Genomic DNA, 14,828 nt, shown 5'->3' with positions numbered 1-14,828 from the left:
TGCAAAGAAACTAGTATTTTGAGCATGGATACAGGCCACAACCCCTATGCTTGAGGCCTGGATTGCCTGGATACACATCCCCTTGCCTTATAAGAAGGTAATTTAGACTAATAGGGGATGCAAATATAATAAAGTATGTGATCGATGGTTACAGTCCTCACTGACTTGTACTTCATAATGAGTATCTTGATATGGACTTTATGGGCCAGATTCATAAAGCACTTACGCCGGCGTATCTAGAGATGCGCGGCGTAATTGACAATATGCGCTGTGCATATCTATGCACCGTATCCTCAAAACGAGATATGCCTAAAAACCAGCTTTTTCTGTCCGACGTAAAACGATTACACCGGCGCATCTTGGGGCGCAAAATACGCTAGACGCACCATTGTTTTGCTAGTGAAATATGCAAATGAGGGAGATACGGCGATCCACAAAAGTACGCTTGTGCAGCGCAGGCTGCGCCCTGTGCGCATCAGCTGTTTTCCCGGCGTAAAGTTACACCTTATAAAAGCAGGCTTAACTTTGCACCAGACGTGTGCAGGTCAGCTAAAGCAACACCGTTAGGGACGAGTTGAACACACACACTTGCAGGACAACAATCTGTATGCCAACATGCCAGGGGCATCCATGCTCATAGCTATACTAGTGACTTTAGAGGCACGCAGAAGGAGGAGGGAACAGAGGAGGAGAAGGAGGGCACAGGAGAGGATATACCGCACACGCATAGATGTCTTTGGCATGGCTGATTCTGAGGTGTATCGCACCTTCAGATTCAGCCCTGAAGCCATTGTGGAATTAACCACAACCCTAAAAGATGACATCACCAGCCCAACACGCCGCTCACATGCAGTGGAGCCACTGGTCAAGGTAATGGCACCACTGCATTTCCTTGCCACTGGCTCTTTTCAGCATACAAGTGGAGTGGTGGCTGGGATGTCACAATCCTCCATTAGCAGATGTGTGCACCAGGTTGTCCCTGCAATCCTCAGACGCATGGCCAACCAAATCATCAAACCCACCCAGGAGGACCTGCGGCTGAAGACAATGTGTGATTTCTACAGAATTGCCAGATTCCCACGCACCGTGGGGGCCATTGATTGCACACATGTGGCACTACAGCCCCCCCGTGAGACAGAGCACATATACCGCAATCGGAAGCATTGGCATTCCATCAACGTACAGGTGATAGCCGATGCCCAATACCTCATATGGCACGTCTGTGCCAAACACCCAGGATCCAGCCATGACAGCTACATATACCGTCAAAGCAACATCCCAAGAGAATTTGAACAGAACGTGTATGGGGACAGCTGGCTGGTTGGTGAGTGACATGGGTGTCAGGCATGACTGTCCCCCCCCATGATGCAGACATCAAGAGGGGCACATGCATGACTAACATCCTCCTGTCTTTTCCCAGGTGACTCTGCATATGCACTTGGACCCCATCTCATGACTCCATACCGGAACCCCCAAACCCCAGGAGAGGAAAGATACAATGAAGCAAACACACGTACCCGTGGAGTGGTGGAACGCACCTTTGGCCTCCTGAAGTCCCGTTTCCGATGCCTGGATAATAGTGTTGAGCAGAATATGCCATATTCGATTTCGCGATATATCTCGAATATATATTCGAATATTCGAGATATATTCGCTAAATTCGAATATTCGTGATATTTTATCGAAATTAAATGATTGCGATTTTTCGCTATTGCGAATGCGAAAATAATTGCGATTTTTTGATAACTGCGGTAGGAGCACTCTGATTGGCTCAGAATATTCGTGATATTTTATCGAAATATCGCAACATGCGAATGCGATATTTATTGCGCAATTTCGAGAAATGCTGGAGGAGCGCTCTGATTGGCTCAGAATATTCGTGATATTTTATCGAAATATCGCAACATGCGAATGCGATATTTACTGCGCAATTTCGACAAATGCTGTAGGAGCACTCTGATTGGCTCAGAATATTCGTGATATTTTACAATACAAAATAATTGCGAATATTCGGCAAATGCGGAAGGAGCACTCTGATTGGCTCAGAATATTCTTGATATTTTACAATACAAAATAATTGCGAATATTCGGCAAATGCGGAAGGAGCACTCTGATTGGCTCAGAATATTCTTGATATTTTACAATACAAAATAATTGCGAATATTCGGCAAATGCGGAAGGAGCACTCTGATTGGCTCAGAATATTCTTGATATTTTACAATACAAAATAATTGCGAATATTCGGCAAATGCAGAAGGAGCACTCTGATTGGCTCAGAATATTCTTGATATTTTACAATAGAAAATAAAAAGTGTTTTGCATTGGTGGTGATTCTTTACTCTATCCATCTGTCACAGCCGTTTGTCAATCAAACACCTTGAAGATTGAACACGTTCATGCTGCATGCTTTGGACTTTTTTTCACTTCACATATCAAAGACATTTTTATGAAAGATTATTTTTCTATTATTGGGACTATATTTCTTTATATATGTGTTTCACTGTGTATTTCACAAGTTATTTGCGCTTGCTTATTTTATAATTTGCCCACATGTCTTGTCACTAGACATATTTTTTATTCTTGTAGAGCGACTCCATTTTCTGTCTTGTATTAAATTATGTTGTATAACATTTTTGAGTTGCTGCTGTATTCTCCCCTTTTTTTAAGGTATGCGCAATTTTTTCCTTCTTACAAAAAATAATAATATCAAACATACAAATATTCATAACAGAAACATACACAAAGCCCCCCCCTCAGACAATCAGAGTTCTCCTACCACAGTTATCGAAAATTCGCAATCATTTTCGCATTCGCAATAGCGAAAAATCGCAATTTTTTTTTTTTCAATTTGGCAACATAAAAGGATCGCCTCAGCTTAGCTACTCGGCCCAGGGTCTCTAATCATACCAGCAATGCTTTTAGACGTCGATAGGATGTGATCTGTTTTAAAAATCAAATTGAAAAAATGCGAATATTCGGAATTGCGAATATTCACCGCGAAATTCGAAATATAGCGCGATTTCTCGAATATGCTATATTCGAGTCGAATATTCGCAATGCGAATATTCGTGAGCAACACTACTGGATAAGTCTGGGGGTACCCTGTTGTATTCCCCAAACTTTGTGTGCCAGATCATCGGTGCATGTTGCATGCTGCACAACTTTGCCGTGAGAAGGGGCCTGGAGATTGAGCTACGTGATGACCTGACCCCCGAACCAGACATTCCCCCCCTGACCGAGGGTACACGGTCTGCTGAGGGAAGAGCAGTCAGGAGACGCCTTGCAGAAGGCATCTTTGCACAGTAAACCCACACATTAATCATGGCACAATGAGAATGCACGAATGCACACCACTGTGGTCCCTAGCACACACACCCCACATCCTCATCGAATTGGATTAGACCAAAGTACACCGCACGGTACTAGGGAGCAGCAACGCCCCGCCAAGGCTCCAATTATGTCACTGTACATTCATACACCATTCACATGGACCTGGGATCACTCTTCCCTGGTCCTGGGGAACCCTACTCCACCACAAATGAGGGTGACACTCCTTTTTCAGCAGGAATGTCACCCCCACATTCATACATCATTCACAAACATAAAACAAATCATAAACACAGTAAAAACAAAAAAAGCACTAAAAACATAAATACCCAAAAAATTAACGTTGGCGTGACCCACGCCTGGGCCAGCCACGGCCCCGGCCCCTCAGGGGAGACTCATGGGGGGGAATCAGGGGAAGGAGGAGCCTCCCCTGGTGTCTGCCCACCTGCTGGCCTGCCCTCCAAGGCCACGGCTATCCTGGTGAGGCCAACATTGAGGGCTGCCGTGTTGGCCTGGACAGCCTGGGTCAGGGCATGCACCTCCTGACCCACGCCTGCTGTGGCAGTCTGTAGGTCATTAAAAAAGTTTATGACTGCCAGGGTGTTGCAGCTCACATCATTCACTGACTCCTTAATGGAGGCCAGGCTCTCCTCCATCTGGGCCAAAGTCTGGGTGACCTGACCCAGATGGCGGGTCTGAAGGGCCTGATCCCTCCTAAGATTCGCCGGCAGAAAGTCTGACACCCCCCTGGTCTTCTGGGTGGCCTTCCTGCCTCCAGATGAGGCTTGTGGCCTGGGAGGAGGAGAGCCCCCTGGGGGGGAGCCCTGTTGGGGGAGGAGTGGGAGGGGCTACCCCTGATGGAGGCCTGACTGCTGCCAGTCACAGGGGGAGCCTCATCCAAAAGGCGAAGTATCTCACTTCCAATGGTTTCCTCCTCCTCAAACTCCTCCCCCTCATCCTCCTCATGAGGTGAGTTGTGGCCACTCCCCTCCCCTGAGGACTCCGGGCTTGGCTGGGGATCTTCAGCAGCCTGATGTCCGGGGCTTGGTGTAGACTGGCGAGATGGCCCCGCACCCTCCTGGCCATCTATGGATGACACAAAACATACACAGGTTGGAGGATCCACACACTTGTCACATATTCCCTCCCCCCCCACACATGCTACTCGCCAGATAGAAAAAAAAAAAAAAAAAAACTTACCTGTCCTCACGGCCTTATCGGAGTCAAAGCCAGGCAGGCCCTCCACTTGCTGCCTGTTGAAGCACCGGGCCACTGCACGCTCCTCCTCAGTCAGCCTGATGGTGCAAGGTGGTCCCCCTCCAGTGACCCTGGAATGGGCTGTAAGCTTGGCCAGCTTCCCCCAGACCACACGGCGGAGGTCATTGATCTTTTTGGAGATCCCACTGACGGTCCTCCTCTCCCCCCCCAAGGTATTGATCTCATCAGTAATGTCCTGGAGGATCTGCTTCTTCCTGGCCGAGGTGATGTCCCGGCTCTCAGGGCCATGCAAAAATCGCCCATGTTGGGTAATGGTCCTGGCAAGGAGCTGCTTCTCCCGGACAGAGACGTTAAACTTCCTCTTCTTTGGTGACATATCACTACCAAACAGTCAGCACCAAACAGACACAAAAACAAACAGCACACACAGACACAAAAACAGACAGCAAAAACCAAACAACAAAATCAAACAGCACAAACAGACAGCTAATACAGATACCAAAAACACTCAGAAAAAACAAACAGCTAAGACCATCTCCTATAACACTCTCCAATAAATCTTTCCTAGAACACTCCTACACAAACCAACACACAGCCACAGACAACAGAACAAAAGCACCTTGATCAGGAAGGGAAACAAATGTATGTACTTTTGCAATGGAAGGGCGTTTGTCTGGGCCTATTTATGCTCAGGGCGTATCTCACTAAGTACGCCGGGCCTAGTTCCTATCTTACTGATTGCGCCGGGCCGAGTTCTGAGCATGCGCAGTGAGGTGCAGAATCATGTGCGCATGTGCAGTCCGGCCGTCCCTTCATTTGCATGGGGTCACGGCTCATTTCAATGGAGCACGCCCACTTCCTTCCCACTTTCAATTACCCCGCCTTACGCTTCAGTGCTTCACACTCCCGAGTCCCATCCCTCCTCCTGTGTGCCCGTCTGTGAAGAAGGGGAGGTGGGCGGGAAGATTAAAAACAAGCATCCACGCTGAGCCAGCCCCTGGGAACCATTCCAAGTGAGAAAGCATGTTCACCGACCAAACCCTGCTCCCTCTCTCTGATCCCCCTATCTCTCTCTCTGACACCCCCTTTCTCTCTGACCCCCCCCTCTCTCTGACCCCCTTTCTCTCTCTCTCTGTAATATAAGGGGGTCCAGTGATGCAGGGTGCTGTGTAATGTAGGGGGGTCCAGTGATGCATGGTGCTGTGTAATGTAAAGGGGTCCAGTGATGCATGGTGCTGTGTAATGTAAAGGGGTCCAGTGATGCAGGGTGCTGTGTAATTTAAAGGGGTCCATAGGTGCAGTGTAATGTAAAAGGGTGCAGGGTGCCGTGTAATGTAAAGGTGCTGAGTAATGTAAGGGGGTCCAGTGATGCAGGGTGTTGTGTAATGTAAGGGGGTCCAGTGATGCAGGGTGTTGTGTAATGTAGGGGGGTCCAGTGATGCAGGGTGCTGTGTAATGTAAAGGGGTCCCTTGATGCGGGGTGCTGTGTAATGTAGGGGGGTCCAGTGATGCAGGGTGCTGTGTAATGTAAAGGGAAGTGAAATATATATGCATATGAGCGTATAATTTTTTATTTTTTTTGGTGGGGGAGTGGATCTTGGGTGGGAGTTCCTACACTTTTTTCCCCAGGACTTGACCCCTGTATTATATATACATACATACAAATATGTCAGATTGTTCCACAAATTATCAAAAATAGGAAAACACATACACAACAAATAAATATATCTTGCACCTCTCAGACTGAAATGGCTTAGCATATAATAAACAAAGCATAATAAGGACTTTTTACATTTTACACACACTGGGGTAGATTCAGAGAGAATTTACGCCGGCGTAACTATAGATACGCCGGCGTAAATTCAATTCTGCGCCGGCGTATCTTCTTTCTGTATTCAGAAAGCAAGATACGCCGACATTGGCCTAAGATACGACTGGCATAAGTCTCTTACGCCGTCGTATCTTAGGGTGCATTCTCACGCTGGCCGCTAGGTGGCGCTTCCGTCGTTTTCAACGTAGATTATGCAAATTACCTAGTTACGCCGATTCACAAACGTGCGTCCGGCGGTAGTTTTTTATGTTGTTTGTGTAAGTCGTTTTCGGCGTAACGTTGCTCCTGCTATTAGGAGGCGCAGCCAATGTTAAGTATGGACATCGTTCCCGTTTCAAAATTTGAATTTTTTGCATCGTTTGCGTAAGTCATTCGCGAATAGGGCTGGACGTAATTTACGCTCACGTCGAAACCAATACGTCGTTGCGGCGTACTTGAGAGCAATGCACACTGGGATATGTACGCGGGCTTACGCCGGCCCCATTTACGCTACGCCGCCGCAACTTACAGAGCAAGTGCTTTGTGAATACTGCACTTGCTCCTGTAAGTTACGTCGGCGTAGCGTAAATACAATACGCTGCGTCGCCGTAACATAAAGCGCAGCTACCTGAATCTACCCCCATGTTGTTCTCCACTAATACCAATCATTAGACTATGGAAGCTTCCTCCATACAGCATCAAATTATCTTTCTTTTATGCAATCATTTCTTCTCTTCTATTTCTCACTCCTCTACTTCTACTCTCTACTCCCATCTATCTCCTCTGTCTCACTCCTCTCCACTAGGTACTCCATTGTATAATTGATTACTAGGATCTATCCAGGGTATACCCAGCGGCGGACTGACAACTCATGGGGCCCCCGGGCAATAGAAATTATGGGGCCCCTGGGCTTACAGATGGTCGGCACACGCTAGGAGGCAGTGCAGAGGCGGGGCAGCTAAAATCATGGGATTTTCACATCAAAAGCATGTCGGTTTCGGACATATCAGGGACAGATGTAAAAAAAAACATAGATTTTTACATACTGTCCCTGGTTTTACTGAGCCTGGCAACCCTGATGGGGCCCCCTAGTGGCATGGGGCCCTCGGACAGTGCCCGAGTAACTCAATGGTCATTCTGCCCCTGGGTATGTTTTTTTTTTTTTATATCTTTTTTTTTTTTAAAGTGTATTTTGTGCGTGTACTCGAGAGAGGAGCCGGACTGGAGGAGTTGGGAGTAGGCAGGCCTCCCCCAGAGGCAATCTGCCACCTTTCTCCATGCCCCGGGTGGCAATGGCGGGTGTGTGAGGGGGTCCTCCCACACAGCCCGCCCTACCTGCTCCGCTTTGAAGCCCAACAGGGCAGAGGGACTCCCTATAAGCCCCGTTAGTCCTTCGCCTCTCTTTTTAGAGACCGCGTGGTCAAAGTGCGTGCATGTTAACCCAATTTTGAGTGCATGTGTAAGTGTGGTGGTTTTTGTGGGAGGGGGGTGGGCGTACTAAGCGCAGGCTTACCTTGCATAGCACACCCACCGGGAGCCGGGCTGAGACCACCAAACTCAATTCACATGTAGCCGAGACCAGGATCCGAACCCCTAGCTGCAGAGGTGAATGGCTTGTCAGCGCAGTGCCAATCGCGTTGAGCCACCGCAGCTCCCTATACCTCTATGTTTATATTAGGGTTGTCCCGATACCACTTTTTTAGGACCGAGTACAAGTACCGATACTTTTTTTCAAGTAGTCGCCGATACCGAATACCGATACTTTTTTTAAATGTGTCCCCAAATGCAGCCATGTCCCCCCCATATGCAGCCATGTCCCCCACATATGCAGCCATGTCCCTCTAGCCATGTCCCTCACATATGCAGCCATGTCCCTCTAGCCATGTCCCTCACATATGCAGCCATGTCCCTCACATATGCAGCCATGTCCCTCTAGCCATGTCCCTCACATATGCAGCCATGTCCCTCTAGCCATGTCCCTCACATATGCAGCCATGTCCCTCACATATGCAGCCATGTCCCTCTAGCCATGTCCCTCACATATGCAGCAATGTCCCTCTAGCCATGTCCCTCACATATGCAGCAATGTCCCTCTAGCCATGTCCCTCACATATGCAGCCATGTCCCTCACATATGCAGCAATGTCCCTCTAGCCATGTCCCTCACATATGCAGCAATGTCCCTCTAGCCATGTCCCTCGATGCGGCGGCGCGATGCGGCGGCGCGATGCGGCGGCAGCGGCGGGGGGAAAGGGGGGGGAAAGTATTCTATTTAGGTATCGGGGGTATTTGTGCGAGTACGAGTACTCCCGCAAATACTCGGTATCGGTCCCGATACCGATACTGGTATCGGTATCTGGACAACCCTAGTTTATATGTTACTTTTTCTCTTTTAAGTATATGGTTACGTTTCTCAACCCATTGCTTATGGGTTGGAAGATCAGCAGATGACCATTTTTGTAAAATAAATTTACATGGTATATATAAAGATCTTATCCACATAGTATGCATCTCTACTGGTAACATTCCATCAGGAATTATTCCCAATAGTGCAAGTTTGGGCATTTCCTATTATCTCAGCAGAGCATAATAAATTTAAGGTTATAAATATTTTTTCCCAGTAGTGACGAAGCTTTGGACATCGCCAGAGCATGTGCATAAGAGAGCCATTAAATAAAGAGCATTGCAGGCATAATGGTGTTATATTTTTTCCCCAAGCATATCATTTTTGTGGTGTATAATGAGCCCTATGTATGATAAAAAGCTGAGATAGCCTTTGGGAGGGTGAGAGAGATGTCCTGGGAAATGTTTCCAGTCCTCCTAATCTAGATCCTCTATGTCTCCTTCCCACCGTGCAAACAATTTTTATGTTTTTTAGTGTTCTCTACTATTTGTAAATTAAAATAAAGGCCTCCTATTAGTCCTTTTTTCGTGTGGGTAGCCAAAATTGCCTTTGATAGTATTTTAGAGTGTCTATAGTGTAATTGAATTTTTGAGCTCTGGACCTGTAATGCATGGGGTATTTGAAGATGTTGGTAGAAATTTGTATTCGTTAACTGGTATTGATCTTTTAATATTTTAAAAGGAAGTAAAGCATCCCCTTCATATAACTGATTCAAGAACATTATACTCGCTTTTTTTCCAATCTAAAAAATCTGAGAGTCTATTCAATTCATATAGATAATAGTTATCCTATATGGTCATATGTTTCGTATAGCCCTTGTGCTGAGTAATATCTTGCACTGCTTCCCATACCTTATGAATCAAATAGAAGGTAGGGAATTGTATTTTATTATAAAAGTGATGCGTCACTATTAGCTGAACTAGAGGGCGTTTTTTAAGTTGGGATATTATTATCTTCTGTGTAGGATCCTGCATGTCCACTACCTCACAGCCATGCCAATGTTGTAATTGTGATGATATAATATTGGATTCGGTATTGTGATTCCCTCCTTATCTATGGGCTGTTGTAATATTTCTAATCTAATTCTAGGTTTTCCACCCTTCCACACCACCTCTAAAAACTTAATCGATAGTCCTAAATAATCGTAGTGTCAACCATATGGGGGAATTGTGCAATACATATAGCATTTGAAGCATCCACACCATCTTCACCAAAATCGCCCTCCCTACCATGGACAGCGGGAGTTTACTCCATGTATTGGGGTCAATTCACAAAGATAAACGTTATCGCTTTCTCCTAGTAGATAAATTACCGCCCCTTATCTAACGCTAGTAACCATGGTATTCACGAAAGCTTCAACCGTTATTTAATGTAGTCGTTATGGTTGTCAACTGACTCGTTATCCAATCGTTATGGTTACGTTTCTAACGTAAATCTCATTTAGAAGAACGGTATTCTAACGAATCAATCGTTAATTTAACGTCCCAAAGCGTAATAATAACGTCTACGTTCGTTAATTAACGCCGGAGAGATGCATTCTGGGAGCAGAAGGGGAGGAGAATAGTTCATCCTAACCACGTGTTTCCTCTGCAATTGCGTCCTTTGACCCGGATGCGGAAAAGTAAATAAAAGAAAACACACCTGGAGCTCGAGCGCGTGATGTGGAAAACACAGCAGCAGCAGCAGCAAACATGAGGCCGAGTCTAAGATCGCTGTTTGAACAAATTGTAAGTACAAATCTGTGTTGTAATTTACAGCCAGGGAGGACGGGAGGGCGGCTTGTGTTTGAGGGGTTGACGGAAGAATGTATAGTTAGGATAAAATTAATGTATATTTTCTTTCCAGGTGAATTCGCCCATCAAACAGTCAGAAGAACATTCAAGCTCCAATGAGGTGTGTATATAGATATTTGGCAGATACGTTTTTGCATTGTAGCTTACTAACCTTTATTTTTTTTTTAATTAGGAAAATGACAATAATGGATCTGTCAAGTCAGTGGGTCATGTACCCGGAAATCTAGCTGCTATGGTGGTAAGTGAGCCGCAATTCTTTCTGTCCCTCTTGCTCGATGTCTCCCTGTTTTAACCCCTTTTTTAGACGTGCAATATTATAAAATAACTTGATTAACGAGATTCTCTCTGTGTGTGTGTGTGTCTGTGTGTGTGTGTGTGCGTCTCTCTGTGTGTGTGTGTGTGTCTCTTTGTGTGTGTGTGTGTGTGTGTGTCTGTCTGTCTGTGTGTGTCTCTCTCTCTCTCTCTCTGTCTGTCTGTCTGTCTGTCTGTGTGTGTCTCTCTCTCTCTCTCTCTCTGTCTGTCTGTCTGTCTGTCTGTGTCTGTGTGTGTGTCTCTCTCTCTCTCTCTCTCTCTCTCTGTGTCTGTGTCTCTCTCTCTCTCTCTGTGTCTGTGTCTCTCTGTGTGTGTGTGTGTGTCTCTCTCTCTCTCTTTCTCTCTCTCTTTCTCTCTCTCTTTCTCTTTCTCTTTGTCTGTCTGTCTGTCTCCCTCTCTGTCTCCCTTGTATCTTATTTTAAAACCTAGAATTATTCTTGTAATTCATAGCGCACCCAAAAAAATAATATAACGGTAGATGCTAAAGATAAATCAGACATCATCGAAGCCAAAGAAACCTGATTCCAAGGCACAGACCACTCCTCCTGTAAGTATTCCCACTCATGATTTGATGCACCTCACTCGACATGTAATGTTTACTCCTAAGTGACTTGTGTTATTTGTTGTATAATTTCTCTACAGGGGAATATTAACTCATTTAAAAAACGAAATAAAAGAAAAAATTCAGAAAAGGAGCGCAAAAAGGAGACACCATCACCCAAGGATGTGGGTCCATCCAAATTTACGGAAACATTTGGGGAATGTATTAAGGTAGGCATCTAATGTTTATTAAATTCTGCAAATTGTCAACTTAATCTCAAAGGAATGTCTTCTCATATCTTCATGTCTGCTTTTTTTCATTCACTCTGAGTTGTGTCGTTGTTTAAAGCTAGCTCCACGATATAGAAATCAAAAATAATGTTATTGTTTTCATGCAGATCAAAACTGCGTATGATACCGCACAAAAATCAACATCAGAATCACAACAAAGACACAAATCAACAAAATCGACTCAAGAAGATTACAAGCAATCCAAAACATACCCAAAAGCTAAGCACCAAAAGCAGCAGCCTGAGTTTGGCAAGAGCAATTTCCACCATCAAGACAAATCTGAATGTAGAGTTAGTAAAGCAAGCAAGTCCCATCCAGAACCTAGACCACCCATGGAATCATCTCAGCAATCACTATTCTCTACTGAAGTGCCAAAAAAGATCTCCAAGCCAGCAAGGTCAGATGTCATCATGTCATCTAATCCTGCCTCGCCAGTGTTAATAGACGGAGATGAATTTTCGACAGAGAGTGAATCTGAGAATACAGCAGTTCGTCCAGGCAAAAAAATCCTTAAGGATAAAAAGCGAATCCGAAATCGAAAATTCACATTCCATGAAAACCTAGTCTTAATTGAGAACCTTGTTCCACATTTTCACAAGCTCCTTGGAAACAGAGCAGCTGCTACGGAGTCAGCATGGAAAAACACAATCTGGAAGCAAATTGCAGATGCAGTTACGAGTGTGGGTGTCTCTCCACGATCAGCAGATCACGTACGTAAGCGGTACCAGGACATTCGGCTTCTACTAAGGCGCAAGATTGCGGATGAAAACAAGAGCAGGTAATAACAGAGCTCAAAACTTCCACTCGTCCCCTTGCAATTGGTGAATGAAAATTGTGTGTGGGTGAGTGGAAATACAGGGTGTGATCTTTAACCGCTGTCCGTTTCCTCCACCCGCTTCTTAGAGCGGCAACGCAGCCTCCCGCGGATGGGCAGCTCATCCCTCGATCCTGACCACGGCAGCCTGTAAACCCGGCAGCTTGCTTTCAAACCACGTTAGGGTGGCGCTGACGAGTGTACAAAGAGGCGTGACCATGTCAGAGAGGGAATCGGCCCTGCCGTTGAAGGCTGCTGGAAGCGCTCCAAGACGCTGTGGGGACACAGGATGACATGGTGGGAACAAAGGATGACATGGTGGGTACACAGTATGACATGGGGCACAGGATGGCATGGAGGCACAGGATGATAGTCACGGTAGGGGTTAGGTGGGGTGACTGGTGGCGAGTTAGACACTCTTATGGTCTGACTAATAGCTCAGGACTTGAAATTTGTGAGCCCTGATCTAAAAAAAATGTTTACTTTGATGTTTTGGTATTTTCTGTCCAATTTCAGGCATGCATGTTTGAGTATTGTATTAATGATCTTTGTTGTAACATCTATTTATCTTATAATTCAAGAAAAGCAACAGGGGGTGGCCCTGAGAAGAAAACACTTTACCACCAGTATGAAGAGTTACTGCGTCCATACATAGATCTAGATTCCATTGTTGGCATCAAGGCTGGTTTTGATACCTCGAGGCACCATGAAAATGGTGAGAAATCCAAACATTTAACATGTTCTCATATACTTCCATCTTGTATCTTCAAGATAACCAACTGGTGCACAATTGTGTGTGTTTAAATGTTTTTAAAATGGTTTAAATCTTTCTCAAAGTAATATTTTAAAAAAAAAATGTTGATCGCCAGTAGCTATCCGGTTAACCATTTTGTTTTAAATTTATTTGGAAGAGGGTGCTGACAAAAGGCAGTTAGTGTCAGAAGCAGAAATTGAAAGTGACCACTCTTTGAATGCACAGCCGTCTGTCTACTTCCAGGTGGAGGATGATCCACCAAGCAACCCTGAGGAATCAATCACCCTTTTCCTAGAAGAATCTAGTCATGAAAATGCTAGTAATGTAAATGCTTCAGAAGTAATGCCAAACCCAACTGTGACCAACCATATAACTTTAGATACACCCATCCTGGGTACTCCTGATGTGGTTGCTACTGAACCCCCAGAGTTAAGCAGACCTAGAGACAGGAGAACAATTTGTAGGACACGAAACATGGATAGGGAACAGTACCATTTTGATAGAGAACAGAGTGATAGATTTCATAGTGAACAACAAAATTTTAGAGAACAGCTCATGCAGAGATTGAATAACCTAAATAGTAACATATGCAAATCTAATATTCTCCTAGAGCAACATAATGCAGCTCAACACACCTATCGCCAGCAGAAGCTCTCCTTTATGGCCAAACTAACTGAACTCTTAGAAGCACATCTGCCATCTCCTGGTGAGCAATCTCATAATGCTCGGAATCTAACCAGCAGCAACCACAGCAGTTTTGTATGTGAAAGTATTATCGAAAATGATGCTAATGATAATTTTACTATTCAGGATATGTAAATGTTATAAGAAGTACAATTTTTTTTTTAAATACATTTCACATAATTCACAACTGAGTTTGAATTTAAAGAGCTTGCAAACATTTGTTCTTTAAATTTTTACTCAGCACGCAACATTGTTAAGTCATATATTGCCCAAAGGTGACTGCTATATTGATGCTTTCTCCAGTTAAATATCTCATTTGAACATGTCGTTGCAGATCTGTACCAAATAAGTGTAATCAACAAGACGTTTGTATTTGAGTTTTAGATGTTTCAATGGCCATCATTGATCAAGCTGGTTGGATGACCAATGAAACGTCTTTAGACACTTATGTAGCTTTGATTTTATTTTCAATAGATATGCAATTAATGTTATATGGGATTTTTTCTATGACATTATTGCCTCTGAAAACATTTCAAAAAGGTTGAGAATTATGTGAAATCTATTTTTATCTTTCAAGCATGTTCTAGTATTCATTACTGTTACCATTACGGTTTTCAGAATTGTTGGTATATACACGTTGAAATGCAAGTGCAACAATATTGTCAAATATTTGTTTTAACATGTATATTTTTTGGTCGAAAGCAGAACCATTTTTTTGTTATAAGGCAAAAAAGTGGTAGGATTGTTGAAAAGTAGAAGTGAACTATCAATAATAGTATAGTTGAAGTTACAGAGTAGAGATATAATTCATCAGCACTACATAAAAGCATCAATCATATTCGTTCAATAGGAGAATACATCACATTAACATCACGTCTACGC

General features: G+C 44.4%; 2 protein-coding genes and 1 long non-coding RNA gene across 3 annotated transcripts in view; all 3 read left to right on the top strand.

The window, feature by feature from the left end:
- LOC120943559 (protein shisa-9-like) overlaps positions 1 to 14,828 on the top strand; it is a 675,240-nt gene that overhangs the window by 636,147 nt on the left and 24,265 nt on the right. The window lies entirely within an intron of this gene.
- LOC120943562 lies at positions 10,102 to 10,849 on the top strand. The gene is made up of 3 exons (XR_005750297.1): positions 10,102 to 10,485; positions 10,604 to 10,651; positions 10,724 to 10,849. It is a non-coding gene; the product is annotated as an uncharacterized LOC120943562 (long non-coding RNA).
- On the top strand, positions 11,342 to 14,268 carry LOC120942716. The gene is made up of 5 exons (XM_040355642.1): positions 11,342 to 11,410; positions 11,506 to 11,634; positions 11,802 to 12,472; positions 13,090 to 13,223; positions 13,873 to 14,268. The coding sequence occupies exons 1-5, from the start codon at positions 11,342 to 11,344 to the stop codon at positions 14,079 to 14,081; spliced, it is 1,212 nt and encodes a 403-aa protein (XP_040211576.1). The 3' UTR covers positions 14,082 to 14,268.

This window comes from Rana temporaria, chromosome 6 (genome assembly GCF_905171775.1).
Source record: "Rana temporaria chromosome 6, aRanTem1.1, whole genome shotgun sequence".
Classification (NCBI taxonomy): domain Eukaryota; kingdom Metazoa; phylum Chordata; class Amphibia; order Anura; family Ranidae; genus Rana; species Rana temporaria.
The sequence above is the reverse complement of the archived record's forward strand: the minus strand, read 5'-3'. Positions and strand labels throughout refer to the sequence as shown.